General features: G+C 39.2%; 2 protein-coding genes across 2 annotated transcripts in view; one reads left to right on the top strand and one right to left on the bottom strand.

Annotated features, from left to right (window-relative positions):
- The window catches only part of igf2r (insulin-like growth factor 2 receptor), a 45156-nt gene extending 40958 nt beyond the window's left edge, over nucleotides 1–4198 (bottom strand). Inside the window, exons 1-2 of the mRNA XM_083934463.1 lie at nucleotides 3999–4198; nucleotides 2439–2578 (exon numbers count right to left, since the gene is read on the bottom strand). Of these exons, the coding sequence (XP_083790589.1) occupies nucleotides 2439–2578; nucleotides 3999–4141 (283 nt within the window). The 5' untranslated portion in view covers nucleotides 4142–4198. The remainder of the gene's footprint in view (nucleotides 1–2438; nucleotides 2579–3998) is intronic.
- Nucleotides 4199–9894: 5696 nt separating this feature from the next.
- ttll2 (tubulin tyrosine ligase-like family, member 2) lies at nucleotides 9895–12578 on the top strand (the record flags this gene model as incomplete). Its single annotated transcript, XM_083934562.1, has 3 exons — nucleotides 9895–10116; nucleotides 10604–11952; nucleotides 12263–12578. 3 exons carry the CDS (start codon nucleotides 9895–9897, stop codon nucleotides 12576–12578), a joined length of 1887 nt encoding a protein of 628 aa, XP_083790688.1.
- Nucleotides 12579–18020: the final 5442 nt, after the last annotated feature.

Below are 18020 nucleotides of genomic sequence, written 5' to 3'. Positions count from 1 at the left end.
ACACGACTCGTGTCCATGCCTGATCTGTACACAGCAAACCAAACAGTCAGCATCCGGCATGGACATAACTTTAATACACGTCTCTGTAGCTTCATTTTCTGTATTCTCAATCAAACTATAGAGTCAGAAACATAATGTTAATGTAAATAACTCAGTTTCTAAAAAGGTGTAGCTCGTCTGGGACAGAGATGTGGATCTTGCTGACAAACAACAGCAGCAGCAGCAGCAGCACTTTTAGCCTCATCAGCAGCACAGAGATGAGATCTGCTAATGTACTGTTGAAGCTGTGAACCATAGAGCATCACTCACTTATCATCTAGAAAACCTCTCAACGGTAATGTCAGCGACAGGGATTAGATTTGTGCATGTTGGATGCTGCCTTTCACTGAGACAACCAGGAGTAATGATGACACCTCTCATCCTCAGAGATACAGGACAGATTTAAGTTCAATAACTAACCTCACAAAAGCTTCACTGTTAATAGGCTGATATAAATCCAACCACAGTTTAAATCATGTTAACAGGTCAAAACAGGCCTGACACAAAATGAATGTGCAAACTATTTTAGTTTCTTTGTGAGAATTGATATTTTGTGTCCAGATAAAACTGGTGACTTACACCCCTATATGGAAGTGTTGGAAATAGTAAGGTTTATGGGAAAGTTCATGTGTTTGGGAAGTACTTACGACCGGATAAACATGACTGGTTATACTGCACGAGTTGTGAGAGTTTGTAAAACTGATGTTTGATATAGTTTTTACAGCTAAAATGCTGTCTCTTATAACAGCACTGCATCAATGAAGTTTTCTTCACAAATTAAAGGCAACACTCAGTGAGGAACTGATATATTTTGAGGTTGAAGTATCCCTTTAAAGACGGATAATTCAATAATTCAACACTAATTTCAAACAACCAGTTGAAGTGTGTGTGTGTGTGTGTGTGTGTGTGTGTGTGTGTGTGTGTGTGTGTGTGTGTGTGTGTGTGTGTGTGTGTGTGTGTGTGTGTGTCCAAAATGACCAAAACAACCTGACAAAGCAGCACAGCTATATAAACACAATGGCCTCAAGGACGTAGATTTGTTCCTGCAGTTCCACTAAAGAGCCGTGAAATCTGCTGCCGTTCGGTTGTCACAAGACACAGGGGACGCATCAGAGTCAAAGACCAGCTCACATGCACCTTGACGCTCAAAGCATTTTAACAGAGCAGTATAATGGGGCTGGGTGCCATATCAGACTGTCCAAAGGACTAGGTAAAGGTAAACTGCAACATGTTGGGCTGTGGCCTGCAGCTGCTCTGAACACACATAATGTATCCTGCACAACTACACTGCTGGATACAAAGGTACAACATATCTTTATTCTATTTACTTCTATTACTCCAAGTTTGTCTTCTGGTGGGAAGAAAGGTGACTCTTTCAGAATCATATTTAACGGTAAAATGTGCAACTTTTGTCGACTGAACTGATGTTCAAAATGCAGCAAAGATGTTGTGGAAATCTTAAAAAGTGCGCCTGACACCAGCTAACAAAGAGTAAAACTATTGTGATCTTCAAGGGGACAATGACAAGACGTTAGCTGGCTTTTTTTCCAACTCTGCAAAACAGTTTACTGTGCTGGTAGCTCAATACTAGCCTCGCGTTAACACGAATAAAGGCTCTCAGTCCTGAACGAGCAGGAAAAGGTTGCTGCCAGGGTTAAAACTAGGACCAAAAAGTCTCAGCATATAACTCAAGTTCTTAGGTCATTACATTGGCTACCTGTCAAAGTTTGTTTGTCCATAAATCACAGAACGGTTTAGGTCCAAGATCCTGGCAGACCTCTGAGGTTGGCTAATTCGGCATTACTGGTTGTTCCCAGAATCAAAACTAAACTGCTCAAATGTGGACCAGATTACCAGAAGTTACTTTCAAATCCCAGTTTTACCATCGCTTTCAGTATAATTTCTATGTTTATTCTGTGTGCATTTGATCATTTATTTTATTTTTATTGACTAATTATGTGCTTTTGCCTGATTTCTTTCATTGTTTTATTTTATGCTTGCTTGCTTTCAATGTTTTTATCACTTGTTTCTTGTAATCTCACCTGTGTAATCTGTGAAGCCCATCGGGTTGCCTTTTGGTATGAAATGTGCTATATAATGCTATATTAGTCTTGGCTAATCACAGGTTCGCTATCTCCCATAATTCACTGTTGTATGAAGCTTAATGGCTCAGGCTCCAAGGTGTCTAAGCTGACCACTTGGAATCAAAATCTTTCCAATCACGAGACTTTCTCAAACAATCAACTCGTCTCCTATATCTCCGTTTTTATCTTCTTTATTGTGTTCATCCATTATCTCTCCAACAGACTGCATGATGCTGCCACACCTGGCTGATAAGTGATGTCTTATGCAACTGCAAAACCTTTACTGTGTCCCGATGTGTACGTCAGTGGACTCACCCACAGACCGCTCTGCTTTGGTGGCGAGGTCCCGGGCGCAGACAGCGGTGCCGGCTCCGCAGCTGGTTACCGGCGAAGACTCGCAGAGCTTTAGCGTGTAGCTCACTTTATTATCCTGATCGATGGCCTCCCATTTATAACTGCAACACAAGAAATACAAGAGGTGATGCACAGAAGAATTAAGGAATAACATGAAAACTGAATGTATTTAGGCTTCAGAGTGATGCTTGCAAAAAAAGACGTTGCCTGGTTTTTTTTAGGAAGCTGTGATGTGTATATTTTATTATTTTCTGACATTTTATTGATGAAACTGTTCATTGATTAGTGAATAATAAAAATAATTGTTAGCTGAAGCTTTTGTGTGTTGCATTTTTGTTTCTTTGTGTTTTTCTGTTAGTCGTTTATGCTTTGTCTTGTCACCCATGAATTATTTCCTACTTGAATGGAAACTAAACGTACACTAATGTTTTCCTGTGACTCTTCTGTTTCCCTTTTTTTGTTTATGTTACAGTGGAACATCTCTAACTATAAATGTCTTTAATGTTGTACCTGGTAAAAGTGAATTTTAATGTATTTATACTTTATATATTACTTCACATACTGCTGGGTAGCTGGTGACAAAGTCTTAATGATAAAATAATATTTATTTATTTTATTGATAAGATTTTGTAGTGTTAATCTGAGTGTGCATTAAAGCTGACTGATAAATGCAGTAGAAAAGTTTCATATTTGCCTCAGATGAAGTGGAGTTTTAGTATAAAGAAGCAGAAAATAGTACAGTACCTTCCACCACATAACAGCATTTAATTATCTTTAATGAAGTAATTTTAGGGAACTATTTCTGCAAAAGCCACCAAAACAAGGAAACGTGCAGTGAGTCATTATGACCTCACAGGTTTATATTTCTGCCTTATTGCTGTGTCAATATTTGAACAGCAGCTGCCTGAACAGAGCTCCAGGAGAGGAGAATAACAGCTTCTAATATATATATTTACTGTATATTTCTTCATATATTATTAAAAAACATATATGTTTTTATATATGATGTTATTAATAAATTGTATACGATGTACTGTACAGTTAGATTAGAACAGTAAAAACGATTCATTGTTATGGAAGGATTCAGTAAGTTTTTACTCCTTTTCAGACATGTCAATGTTGCTTGATTGAATTTATGTTGTAACATGCTTTATTTTTTTCTTATTATTTTGTGAACTAATTTAATTAGGTATTTATTTCGTTTTGATATGTCTGAAACAAAATTAACATTCAATTAAATTCAATAAGTTAGCGTTATTAATATGTATCAAACAGCTCGTTTTTAAAACGAAGTATATATTGTATATTGACACAAAGCGCTGTCTGTCTGTTTGTTTGTTAAAGAGTCATATTTAACAGGAGGCGTTCATGAACATCACATCGAAAGGTGTCTATAATAAGCAAATAACTCACCAACAGCGTATTTATTAATTAAACTGGGCTTGAATATGTGTGTGTTTAATAAGAGGATTCTGTGTGTAGCTGCAGTGTTTGAGCCGGAGGTGTGTTCGTTAGCTTTACCTGCAGAGGTCCTGGTACCACGGGCTGCTGCTGCTGCTGCTGTCCTCAGCTCCGGACCGGACCGACAAACACCCCAGACCCGCCACCAACCACAGGAGCAGCTCCAGGGACGAGCAGCGGGTGGATCTACAGTGGAATAACATGTTTAACTGTGGAGGATAACACTGTCTGTGGAGCCGAACTAAGACGACATGATACGGCAGAGTCTCAATCAGTAGGAAGTGACTGCAAACACATGACAGGACGTCACATGACTTTGATGACGCTGAGGGAGGCCGCCTTCAGGGGCTGTGGGAACATTGGAAATGCAAGTTTTTTTTATTGTCATGCGCATAATAATTACAATTCCCTTCAAATCTAAGCTCAAAATGTATTTTTATTGCATGTCATTTTCCTGATTTCTGCTGATTCTGTTTTTTGATTTCTGTTTTATGTTTTTTATGTATATAGATGGATAGATTATAGATAGATCGATAGGTAGACAGATACTTAGTTTGCTGAGGAAACGACAAACGAAACTCAGTTTGCATTAAACCTGAGGAGTCATAATAAAACCGAGAGAAAAGAACACAACACAGAAACACTATGAGAAACAAAAACAAAACATCTGCACTAAATATAAAAATATAAAAAGTATGGATATATTTTTTTTAATGTGTTCAAGGGCATTTGCACCAGCAGTATTTGATCATATACAGACAATTATAAAATGAGAGCAAAGTGTTTGTGATTTTCATTGTTGTAAATTATTTCAGTATGTATCAGTAATTTCTGAACATTTTCACCACATATTAACAATACCGATATGATGACATCAACACTTCGGTCACTATAATCTTGATTATGATATTTTAATACCATGTCTTCTCTAGAGAGCCATGACAATCAAATAGAAATGTACCAATGAAGTATGCAAAACAAAGATATTCCAAATGAAGAGGATGTAAAGTGCTGACTAAGGAATGTGCAGGAGTTTTACAGTACAAAGAGAGAAGTTGTGCAGTCTGCAAGAGTAAAGCTGTGGCGCCCTCTACAGTTGGGCCTGTAGCTGAAGGGTCATAATTAGTGTTAAGTGAACGCACCTTATGAGTGATGTTATAAGTGGGTCATCAGAGCTCTGTTGGTTCACAGATTCAGTCTTTGTTGGGATCGTGTTGCACAATGTGGTTTCTGCTCTTCATCTGCACGTGGACAGGTACAAACTGAAACGTTCAAACTGCAAAATGACTTGCTAAATAATGCTTATTATATGCCTTTTTTTCATTTTATGTAGTTGTTGGTGGTGTCCCTGTACATCCAACCCAGGAGGCCAACAGCCATGCACCAGGTCAGTACACTGGGTTGATTTCCACTACTTTTATATTTGCTAAGATATACAAATTATTCATGACTTACCTGATTTCTGTAGATAATGTTACCGTCACTCACATGCTTGATGTCCCGAAGCCAGCCACTGAACACGCTTTAGAAGGTAGATCGCTGAGGATATTTTATGAAAATATAAAATGACCTTGTTACTATCTTAATTTAACTGGATTTTTTTCCTTTTCAGCTGGAGTTGTCTCCTTAAATGACACCCAGAATGCCCCAGGTTGGTGTGCACTGGATTGATTTAAACTTCTTTACATTTGCTAAAATACACCAATTATTTGAGGAATTTCCTGACTTTCATAGATAATGTCACTGTCCCTCTTATGCTTAATGTGTCGAAGCCAGCCACTTGCTGTATTCTATATTTAATTGTAAAGTGTATTGGAAACATGCTGCAGTGAGTAAAACTGATTCACTCTATTACATGCTGAAAATGCAAAAATAATTCCATATAAAGACTTTCTACCTGAATTTCACTGGATTTGCCTTTTTTTCTTTTAAAAAAAAGTTGGTGTCGTCTCCTTAAATGCCACCCAGAATGTGAAAAGTCCTGCTGCAGGTTGGTGCTCATTGTTTCTTCTAAGAGTTAAGATTTCTTTTGTTTAAAACGATGTGATAAACTCATTTTTCTGTAGGTGCAGTTGCTTCAATGCTTGAACCACAGACGGACAGCGCAGAAACCTTACAAGGTAAACTCTGAATAACTTATACATGTTGAATAAATTTAAAATATTTTCACAGATGCTATGTACTGTACAGTGACAGCTTTTATATCTTAGATCTTGAAGAAGCCTCAGTTGTCCAAGAGGGAGACATTTTGGTTCAGGTAAGGTGGTGGACCCCCCCCACACACACACACACACACACACACACATATGGTTGGAAAGACTGGAATAAATGGCTCCAACATGAAGGAAAAAGGGGAAACTGATATGAATTAAACCTGTATTGTGACAATTAATTCAACTGACAATCAATGGACTCCTCGCTGTAGCTCTACTAGAAATTGGGTTCAAAATATTTCCAATTAAAATGATGTCTAAATGGTGGTAATGGCACTGTCTGAACCTACAGAATGACAGGAATGCTGTGCAGAGCTTGTGGGCAGACGCCACCGTTCCTTTCACCATCAGTCCTGAGCTGGGTGGGTGACAGTTGTTGTAACCAGATCTGATATGTGACCTCAAAGTGCAGATGACAAAACAGTTTCTGTGTTTTCACTCAAACAGCGGATCAAGAGCCTAAAATCTTGTCTGCCTTCAAGATGATATCAGATTTCACCTGCATTCGCTTCATTAGACGAACCACAGAGTTCAGCTACCTCCAGTTCAAGAGTGGAAAAGGGTGAGAAGCATTTCTGTCAAAGGGTCTGTTCAAACGGTGAAGTATCTACAGTTGTGGCATCTAGCCATGCATAAAGTTTTTGTTGCAAGTATAAAGTTGCATTAAATGGAAACACAAGTACATTCAATTTGTACTTGAGTAAATGTACAAACTTTATTTTGTTTTAACTTCAATTATTTGAATTGCTGAAAGCCAAATGGGTTTGTCAACAGTGACCGCTTACAAAAATAACAAGTGACGTCTGTTTCTGTCTACTTTGTTTCCTTCTCTTGTCTGTTTCTTCAGTAGAAATACCTGCAGTTCAACTGTTGAGGGTGGTAGTAGTAGTAGTAGTGGTGGTGGAAATAAATGCTGCTGAACCTTTTGCATGGCCTCACATCACCTGAGGTAAGGGATGAAATGTCCTTTGTTTACTGGCTTCTGTTCTCTCTCTCCCTCCAGCTGTGCTTCCTATGTTGGCTGTAAAGGAGGAGTCCAAACTCTGCATTACAGCCGTTCGTGCAGCGTGGGGAATGTTTGCCATGAGATCATTCACGCTCTGGGGCTGAATCATGAACACACCCGACAGGACCGGGATCAGTACATCTCTGTGCAGTGGCCAAACATCATGCCAAGTAAATACTTGACTGGCTCTTTTTTAATCTTAACCACCTGTATAAAAATTCAGTTTTTTCATATTTCTTTGCTTGTGTCGAAGTCGTTACCCCATCAAATAGTTTCACATATTAGACAGCGATCGGTTAATTGATTAGTGGCGTACGAACTAAAGCTGACCCGGATAAATTTGAATTTCAGAGGAGTTCAGACACCTCCTCCTTCAGGAGAGGAATGTTGCTTTGTTCAGATATAAGTCAATGTCAGCCATTTTTAAAGGAAATATGGAAGAAAAGCTAATTTGAGTTGACGGGTACTTTAAAAAGGTGCTTTTATGTTAATATGAAAGGTGTGGACAAAGCTACTGTGTTTTTTGCATGGCTGCAAAAGACCAGATTGTAGCCTAATAATAAAATTCTGTTGTTGAAGAGAGAACAAAAGAATTCAAGGTGAAACGTGGAAACACTCTGAACCTGCCGTATGACATCAACTCCATAATGCACTATGGACAGTAAGTACTCTGTTTTACATAAAATGTTGTTACAATTAAACCATGCTTTCCTCAGTGACTAATCCTAGATAGTATTGGTTTAGTATAATGTTAATGACTGGAAAGTGCTGCATGCGATTTCATTACACACAAATACTTGGCGACTATTTGTTGCAGATATTTCTTCAGTAAAGATGGGAGTCCGACATTGTTGTCCAAGCAGAGCGGTGTTGAAATGGGTCAGAGGACACATCTCACCTCCCTGGATATACAAAAACTGAACAGACTCTACCACTGTGGTAACAACTTCCTCACTATGCTACAGTTTCTCATCTCATAACTCTGTTCTAACAAATAGAATAAGTAAATATTCAAACTAAAACTGCAGTTTTCCGTTCAAGCTGACAAAGTGTAACAACTAAAACTTCTCTCTTCTTTCAGCGGACCGGATGAATGACAGGCAGGGTTGAAGACATGAGGCGGCTGTTGGTTTTCCTGCGTTTACCATGAGATTAAATAAAATTATAAAAATCCTACCTTGTGTTTTTTTTTTTTTAGGCATATCTGCCAGTCCAGGTACATCACATTCAATCTATAGGGCTGTAACTTAATGATGGAAATGCTGAGATCTAGAGCTGTAACAATTAGTCGACTATTTAATGAATGGACAGCTTTTTTTTTTTTTTTTTTTTTTTTTTTTTTTTACTCCTGACAGTAAACAGAATATCTTTGCATTGTGGACAAAGCAAGACTTTGGAAAACACTGGACACGTTGAACCATTTACTGACTTTTATATAAGACAAAATAATCTAATGGACAGGTTGACAATGAAAATAATTAATAAATTGGGCAGATGAGACTAGTGTCGACATTTTCCAAATACTAATCCTGTTTATTTCCCTTGTTAAATGTGTAATGTATTTTGATACTCTTCCTCTAAACCATAAAAATATAATTTTGAAGACTCATTTTAAACAGACAGTTGCATGAATTTATCTGAATCAGCATGATTTGGGTTGACTAGTGTGGCAGCAACTGAATGTTTTCTAACACAAGCGGGTCATACAAAGCTAAAATACACAGACCTCTTGTACCGTGAGCTTTTTTTATCACCATTTTATATACTTCCACTGTGATGGCAGCATTGTTTAACATTCATTGGAGTATTAAATGACTACAAGAGCCTCTCTATAACAAGAGACAAACCGCAACGATACTGAACGAACCGGCAATCATTCATCCCACAGCCATTGTTCTGTATGATGAACAGCTCTTGTACAAACACCTGAAACACGACCTCAGTGTGTCAGTGTTTGTTTTTTCTGTAGGAGGAGCCAAGAGCCGGACAGTGTCTACTGTACAGTACGCTCTTACCATCTACCCTCCATTTACCTGGCAGAGAGTGCATTGCATTCAGCATTCAAAGGTAAGAATCACTTTTCCCCCACATTTTAAATTCCTATTTAAATTCCTGGCTTAATTATTCTATTTCCTCCATAAATCATTTTCAGTGAAGAAAAGCTTCTGAAACATCTTTTTGCATTATAACTTTTTATTGCAAACTTCTTGAAGATTTCTGTCTTATTTTCTGAATCTGTGGGTTTTCTTGCTTCTGAAGTAACGATTACTGTTCTGTGTCTATTAATCTTAGTCTGAAATGCAGCCCTTTTTCATTTCTTGTTCAGAAAATGATGTGACAAAGTTCAGTATATTCAATAATTTAATTTGTCTGTTCATGAGCTGGCACACTGAAGCCTGTGCATGTGACAGTGTCAGGTTTAATTGGGCTTCTCAGATTTACCATGTAAGTGCTTTAGCTTATACATGCCAGAGCTGCGAGACCAGCCAGAACATGAACTGTGCAACTGTATATTTTGTTAAAGTTGAATGTAGCTCAACACCTTCCGTCCCATTCAGGCGGGATTTATATCCCTTGGGGTGATCTTATCATTACCTGTGCTGGTATTCTCTTGTGAACCCAGTTTGGAGTTATATTTGTTTACCACCATTAACAGTATGCACAATTAGCTATTAGCTGTTCCTGCTTGCAATGTACAATGATCCATATGTGCTGTATCTACAGTTTACAATGCTTCATGGCTGCATCCCTGGTGTTCAGACTACATGACAGAGGTCCAGAGGTGGTGAGGGAGGTTCTTCTGGAGCGAGGATGGGAGGAATATGATGAAGGAAAACAGGAGGAGAAAGACTGGAACCTCTACTGGCGAGGCTCTGCGTTTCGCACCTCAGAATATCACAACCTGTTGCCATGGCAGCGCCTCAACCACCATCCCAAAACTGTTGGCATCACACGCAAGGTGATGATGGTCTGACAGGTTCTTTGTGGTGAAGTGATTTTGTTGCTGTCCGCTGACCAGAATCATCCCTTTGTTTGCACTTTTCTAATAAAAAGTGTGTCAAAACAAGGATATATTGAATCTGTTTTACTGTGGCTCAGGTTTGTTGTTGCATTAATCTAAATGTGGTGTACAATAACCCTGGTTTTGATTACTTGATCTGTTTTATAACCAAGAATGAGAAGTGTGTACACCAAAACTCAGCTTGAGATTAACTTAAACATTTTTAACATTTGTGTCAGTGTCTGAAGAACTGCAGAAGCAACATTTTGCAGTGCTTCTCAAAGCAAAGAGTGGCAAAAGATTCGATTTTTTTCTTCCTACAAAATCGTGAAATTTAAAAAAGTTGGTATTGGAACTTGCTAGCTAGAAATCATCTAGAAAGAGTTTGTTCTTCTCAGTCAAAATAATCACACTCTAACTAATGATTTCTGATTCTTTTTTGAAGGACTGTCTGGCACGCAACCTGAGGAGAATGAGAACCACGTTTGGTTCAGCCCTCTACGACTTCAGTCCCACCGCCTTCATCCTCCCCAATGACTTCACCCGCTTCCTGTCTGAATACGACCAACTGCGTCTGACCAGAGTGCCGTCAGTCTACTGGATATGTAAGCCCGTGGATCTGTCCAGAGGCAGAGGCATCTTCATCTTCGAGGACATTAAGGACTTGGTCTACGACTGCTCTGTGATTGTACAGCGGTACATCAGTGACCCTCTGCTGATCTCTGGCTACAAGTTCGACCTGAGGATCTATGCGTGTGTGAAGAGCTTTCACCCGCTGACTGTTTACATTCATCAAGAAGGCCTGGTGCGTTTTGCCACCGAGAAGCACAACCTGTCCTCTCTGCATAACCTGTACGCTCATCTCACCAACACCAGCATCAATAAGTTTGGTCCCTTCTACAAAACTGAAAAAGAGAGAGTGGGTCAAGGATGCAAGTGGACCATGAGCAAGTTCAGGCATTTTCTCCACAGCCAAGACATCAATGAGCTTCTCTTGTGGCAAAGGATCAACAACATCGTCACTCTGACCCTCCTCACCATCGCTTCCTCTGTCCCCTCCTGCTCAAACTGCGTGGAGCTGTTTGGCTTCGACATCCTGATTGACGCCATGTTGAAACCATGGCTGCTGGAGGTCAACTATAGTCCTGCGTTGACTTTGGACTGCCAAGCAGATATTACAGTGAAGAAAGGACTGATCAGCGATCTGATCGATTTGATGAACTATACATTGATGGACAGCTTTAGAGAGAGGGCCTATCAGAGACAGGGTTTCACACAGCCTTGTGTCCATGCTAACCACCCCTCACATGTTTCAATACCCATGTTTAAAGAAACCACATTTCAGAAGCGAAGGACTGGGAGCAAGTCCTCACAGACACTCCCTCTGATAAAAACTCTTCACCCGCCAGAAAAGATGAACCAAAGACATACGAGACAACATGCTTTTGCAGCCGACTACCAAAGACATCTTCCCCTTGTTGACTTAAACAAGATATATGCATCTAGGGGCAGAATAGTTAACACCACAGCCAACAAAACCTACACCGACAACCTGACACTCGGCCAACATTCAAGGGCAAATGTGTCAATGGTCAACAGACGGACGTGTCCAGCTCTTGCACCGTGGCTGACGGACAACAGGAGTCTTCACGTGTCTGAGGTTACAAACCATGACGACACTGAAACAAAAGCTGAGACCGAGCTCTCGGGAGAGGCAGACGTTTCCTCTTCGATACGTGATATCCCAGATGGGGGGGTTGGATTCAGACGTTCAAAGCTCCCGAACATTTACAGGTAAATGCAGTACTGCTGTGCTTTCGGTACAAAAACACTACAATGTATCGTCTTTGTAGAAAATTTTACTTTATTATTACTAATGCTTGTCTTCAAGAAAGTATTAAAATCATTATTAGTATATCATTCATACTATAATTTTAGTTTCTCTTGACCTAAATCTAGTTTTGGAAGCTTGGTCAAATACAAAGTTTTGTACATTTTGTGACCACATTTTTTGGCTTGAAATTGGTAAAAATATACTGTAACCCACAAAATGCTCTCCAATTTAAACCATTCATAAAAAAAAAAAAATGTTATTATTTCACAGTGGGAGTCACAGACCAGTAAGGATTGAGAGAACCACATCACTGAACAGACATGTTCCTCCACTCAGAGTTGGAGACTTCATACGGACGTTCCCATTTAATGAGGCCACTCTGAGGGCCTCGCAGCATAAACTGGATGTGAAGATCATTATACAGGAGCTTCACAAACTCACCGCTCTGTTGGCCACATCAGGCAAGAAGATGAGGCGGGAAGAGGAGGAGGTGCAGAAAGAGACAGACAGTGAAGAAGATTTTGATTCACTGTTGTGGGGGCCAAAGGATCCTCCATTGCTCAGGCAATGCTATAAACCCACTTAGTGGTGTATTTTTTCTGTTTGGCTTTGTTGCAAAGACTTTTTGTCCTTATATTTTTTTTTAGTTTCTGTTCACTTAAGTTTTTCACTCACAGGTGAATTCACAAAAAGATAGTGTGGCTTTTGTGGCTGCTAAACCAGCACAAATAAGAAAAAAGTCCCAACAGTCCAATTGGCAAAGATCAGCGCTAACAGCCATACACAGTAACAGTGAAAATCTGTCTGCCACGTTTAAATTCCTTGGCTGAAGTTTTAAGAAATGCCTCTGAACCTCATCTGTCAGGATCTGTAGCTCGCACTCTTTTTCTCTCTGTCATTTTTCTGTGTTCTTGGTGCAAAGGCAGCATTCCAACTTTGCCACATTGATTATTGCAATCACATGAAAAAAGGGGCAAATTGCACTCAGCTGCAAAACTTTGTCTGTTTGCGCTGTAATGTCCTTAGCGCAATATCTTTTGTGAATCGAACTTTGAGACGGGGCAGATAGTGGTTGCAAGTCATGCACAATTCATTGTGCCATCAGTGGCCGCAGTCCATTCTTTGTGAATTTGAATGTCAAGTGTTTACAACAGCAAGTAGGGAAAAGTGGTCATAATAATATTGAACCCCCGTTTGTGAAATTGTCAATCAATTTCTAAAAATAAATAGTAGTCAGTAATAAATGACTTGCAACATGAGAGTAAAATACAAAGATCTACAATGTGAGAACATCTCCAATCTCCTCCCATCACTACATCCCTAGACACACACAACACTCTCACACTTAAGATGTCAGATGGTAACTTTGTCATTCTCCTTGGTGCGTACTCTGCCTGATGCGTACTTGGTTTCCCGTCGTCCGTTGGTGTAGATGGTCTTAACCGTCCCATCAGGATACTCCCTTCTCTTGTACTGAGAAGTGTGGATTTCTCTCTGACCGCTGGGGAAATCGACCGTCTTCTCACCTGACCTGGAAGAGACAAAAATCCGGAGAGCACAATGAAGAAGTGACTCCTTTAAGTCTCTGATAAGGCCCAGTGCAATGTTAGTGAGTGCTTTTTTATACTTCAGTAAACAATACAAACACTGATGATGATAATGTGCATGAGGGGAAAGGGGGGGTTCAAATCACCAGGAAGATATTATACTACATATCTTTCTGGCATACTCAATAGTATGGCAGTATGGTTATTGTGACACACTCCTTGCCTCTGCCTCAATTTTGGCTGAGTGAATGCCTACTGTGTTAGACTTTAAAAACTCTCTTCATCGTCTGTGATGAACAAAAGTATTTCAAGTATTCAGTATAGCTGCTTGAGAAGTTTTCCCCTCCTGCAATTTCTTTATACCGCTTAACAGTGTCTGTAGTTTGGTGTTCACATTCTGTTGTCATATCTCACTAAAATATACTATACACTATAAATATACTTTAAAATATTTTTTCTTCCATCCTACTGACAGGCGGGCCTGTTATTTCACACTCACCACAGACTTTAATTTTGAATTCTAGTGGAGAGCCCGAAGTTTCCAAACATACCAAATATGGAAGAAGGAATTCTGGTTAAATAAAAAAATCTGATGGAATGTTGAAGGAGTAAAAAACAGACTTGAGGTTTGAATATTTCCCATCATAATATCTAAACCATATCTTAAGCGTTTGATATCAAAATCCCATTAAGTCGACATCTGTCCTTTTGCTGGTGGTTGCCTCATGTAGTTCACCATAAAGTAACCAGCGAACTGACAGATGTCGACATAATGGGATTTTGATATATTTTTAATTTATTGATAAGGTTTGCCTGTTAACTGCCACTTTAATGACAGCTAGTCTTTCTGGGCTCCACAGACTTTCTGACCCTGCAGGCACCATGAAGTCTTACGGTGAGAGGTGAACGATTGTGCCATCAGGGAAGATCGTACTCTCTCTGCCGTCAGGCTCCAAATACTTGATGGTCTGGTCTTGAAATAAGATCTCTCTCTTTCCCCCAGGGTGTCGCTTCTCTGTTACAGAAAGAGGTTATATTATAAATGAAAGACATATATTAACCTTTCTGCTCCTCATAAGTGCTGTCATAGATGATTAGTAATACAAATCGTTGTGTGAGTGATTGAAATTTAACTGAAAGAAGCAAATGTTTAAGGGAAATGCCAAGTAGAATTGTAAATTTAACAATGAATAAGACATGTATTTGTACTGCTTCTGTTAGAATGTATAATTTAATTGTATTAAGGTTGGTTAATCTGTTTGTCAATAAATCATAGTAAATCTAATTTTCTTTATTTATATTATGATTTATATTGTTCATTTATTTAGATTTTTTTAAGAGCAGCTGAAAAGATAAACAAACTCACTATTCCTCACTACTATTTTCACATTTAAAATATTTTTTTTTATAGAAATAACAGCCACTTTAAAGATGAGGAATTTATAATGTGGAATATTGTATAAAACTCAAACTGTAACATTCCCCTGACAGATGTTTGTCATATTTGTCAGTCCATGCCATCTCTTACCAATCTGCTTATTGGGGAAGTGAAGGACCTCCAGACCACTTGGGTGGGTGGTTTGTGTCGTCTGTGAACCAGCGTAGTAATACACCTGTAACAAACACAAACAAATGACCTCAGTGATCCAAATGAATATACATTTATAAATATATATATTCGGTATATATAACCATGAACATGAGGCAGCCACAGAGCTCACCACTTTCCCATCTTCCAAAATGTGTTTGACGTCTCCATTGAAGAATGAGAGAGTTTTTGTCTTCTGGTCTGCAGAAGTGACTTTCCTTGTCCCGTTGATGAAAGTCTCCAGGCTGCACCCGATGGAGAGAAGCTGCTCCGTCTCGGAAGATAAAGAAACCGTCATTAGTACAAAAGTTCTAATTAAATTAACAAAGAGAACACATTATCCCATTCTGGTCGACTTAAATTGGCTTCTTGAATGCTTTGAAATTCAGTTCAAGATCCTCCTGATCACATTCAAAGTCCTCCAATCTTCAACCCCTTAAACATATAACCCAATACTCTGAACCAATGTTACTCAGACCTTCTGAAAAAATGTTCTTAAACATCCCACAGTCCAGGCTCAAAACTAAGTGAGTGCTTTGATTATTTTAGGTCCAACACATTGCCTCCCCCTCACTGTCAGAGTCTGTACCACATTTTAAAAAGCTTTGATTGCTGTGTTTGATTGCTCGTTTATTAGCGATGTCGAGGAAAATGTAGATCTTTAAAAGGGAAAATTACGTTTATTATGATTATTTATATGAGATATTATCTATATTACCCCTGAAAGACCTTGAATCCATGATTATTTAAATGTCAGTACAACTGTTTTCACCTTTTCTATAACAACTCAAAGTAACCCTTTAAGTGGGGAGGGTAAAATCTAGTTTGGGCAGTGACAGAACTGGCACAGGGCCGCATATCCACTTGCACGGCATAGACACGTAATGAGATCAGTGCTTTGACACCATCTTTTGTCCGTTCTCATAAATTATTGCCAGGGTGCTTAAAGACCACTTAACAGTGTATTATATACTCGAGAAATTTGATACCAACATGATACAAAGCAATTCTGGATAGATTAAATAAAAAAACTGGATAAATATATTCTGGAGTTTCCATGTTGATATGATTTATATGATTTGTGACCTGAACAGAAGACCATACAGTATATTTTACCTCTGTCTGTCCCTCCTGGTGTTCAGTGTGTTTTTGTGCAGTACATCGGTCGTCCACTGGGCGGCACTGTGGCGTAACTGAGAGTTTCTTCCTCAGCTCAGAGTTTTCTCTCATCAGCTCCTCCAGCTGGTGTCGAACTACAGACCAATCACTCTCTCTCTGCTTGAACTTCTGCCAAAGAGCCTCCACCTGCTGCCTGAGGGCCTGCACACACACGCACGCACGCACACACACAAACACAAATTCACACACACACACACACACACACACACACACACACACACACACACACACACACACACACACACACACACACACACACACACACACACACACACACGATATGACCCTATGCACTGACTCATTTATATGTTGACTTTAAGTAGTGGGAGTATGTTTGTAAATGTTTGTCCAGATTTACGCCATGCTGTGTTTAACCATCCTGCATCACACCTGATGACAAGAGTCTCCCTCAGGAAACAGCAAAGGGCTCCAAGCTAAGTCAAAACGAAAGTGACAACTGGGGTGCGTCATCCAAAAAAACTTTACTAAACCATTTTCTTTTTTCATTTTTTAACAAGTTTCTGGACAAAATGCAATATAATGAAGGTATTGGAGAAAAAATATATGTATACTGTATATAAAATGTTTGCCCGTCATGCTCTGTTGTTGTCATAATATAATAATTTTTTAATAAACTGGTAGCAGAGTGCTATAGTGTAGCTATGCTGCGACAGCTCACATTTAGAGGGTTCTTAAGGCAAAACGTTTTCGGTCAATTGTTTTGGTTTTTAGGAAAGAGAAATGCAGACATGCTGATTACCTGAGAGGACGAGCTCTCTGTGTTCCTGATGGGCCAAGAATAAGATCTGACTCAGTCTTTTCTTAAGAACTCATGACATTACATGACACAGTGAATTGCCTGCAGCTGTTTCTTTGTAATTCTAACACGTAGAACATTACAATCTAAAACAGATAATGAAGCTGAGATCTAATTATGTCTAGCTAATATACTTTTGCAAGCCCCCTGTAATCCTGACACCTACGGCCTTGTTTAACACTGCACAAACACACTGATTGCACAGTACTCTGTCGGTATGTTATGTTTCTATGGCAGCTGAATAATTACCACGTCTCCTGACATTTTTTTTACTTTCAAAAGGTAATGCTTATCGTTTCCAGTATGACAAGCAGGTGAGCTGCATCAAAACAGGCAGCAACTTGTCCAGCTCTGTTCCCACCACACAAAGTCATTCATAGTCGATTAAGTGCTGCTGTCACATTTGCCAAAGTATAAATCACCAACACTAATTTCACAAATATTAACATAAACAACTTTTTAGTTATGCAGGTAAATTCAACATTAGTCATATTAATTACAGGTGATTTCCCAGCACACCCTGCCTCATGTGTGTGGCACCATCTACTACAACAAAGACTCAATCTTGTGGAGTAACTTTTCACATTAACGTCAGACTCTTGTTCCTGGAAGTGCTACCTAAAAGTATTGCTGAAGTACTGCTATTAAGGAGCTTGTTAACTACTGAATACAAACGACGAAACAACACTGGTGGGACCAGTTCTGCAACATACACTCATGTAGGTGTGGGTGGTATTCATGGCTTCAGGGAATACTGGAATCAGTGTTTTAGAAATGCAAAATAGTAAATTACTGTATTGTGGCTCTGACACAGATACAGTAAATTCACAAGGAAGCAGTTCACCTCCATCATGTCTAGGAGGTGCAATAAAATATGTGTATACAGCTTGGCAGGAG

The sequence above is a fragment of the Echiichthys vipera genome (assembly GCF_963691815.1).
Source record: "Echiichthys vipera genome assembly, chromosome: 19".
NCBI classification, from domain to species: domain Eukaryota; kingdom Metazoa; phylum Chordata; class Actinopteri; order Perciformes; family Trachinidae; genus Echiichthys; species Echiichthys vipera.
The sequence above is the reverse complement of the archived record's forward strand: the minus strand, read 5'-3'. Positions and strand labels throughout refer to the sequence as shown.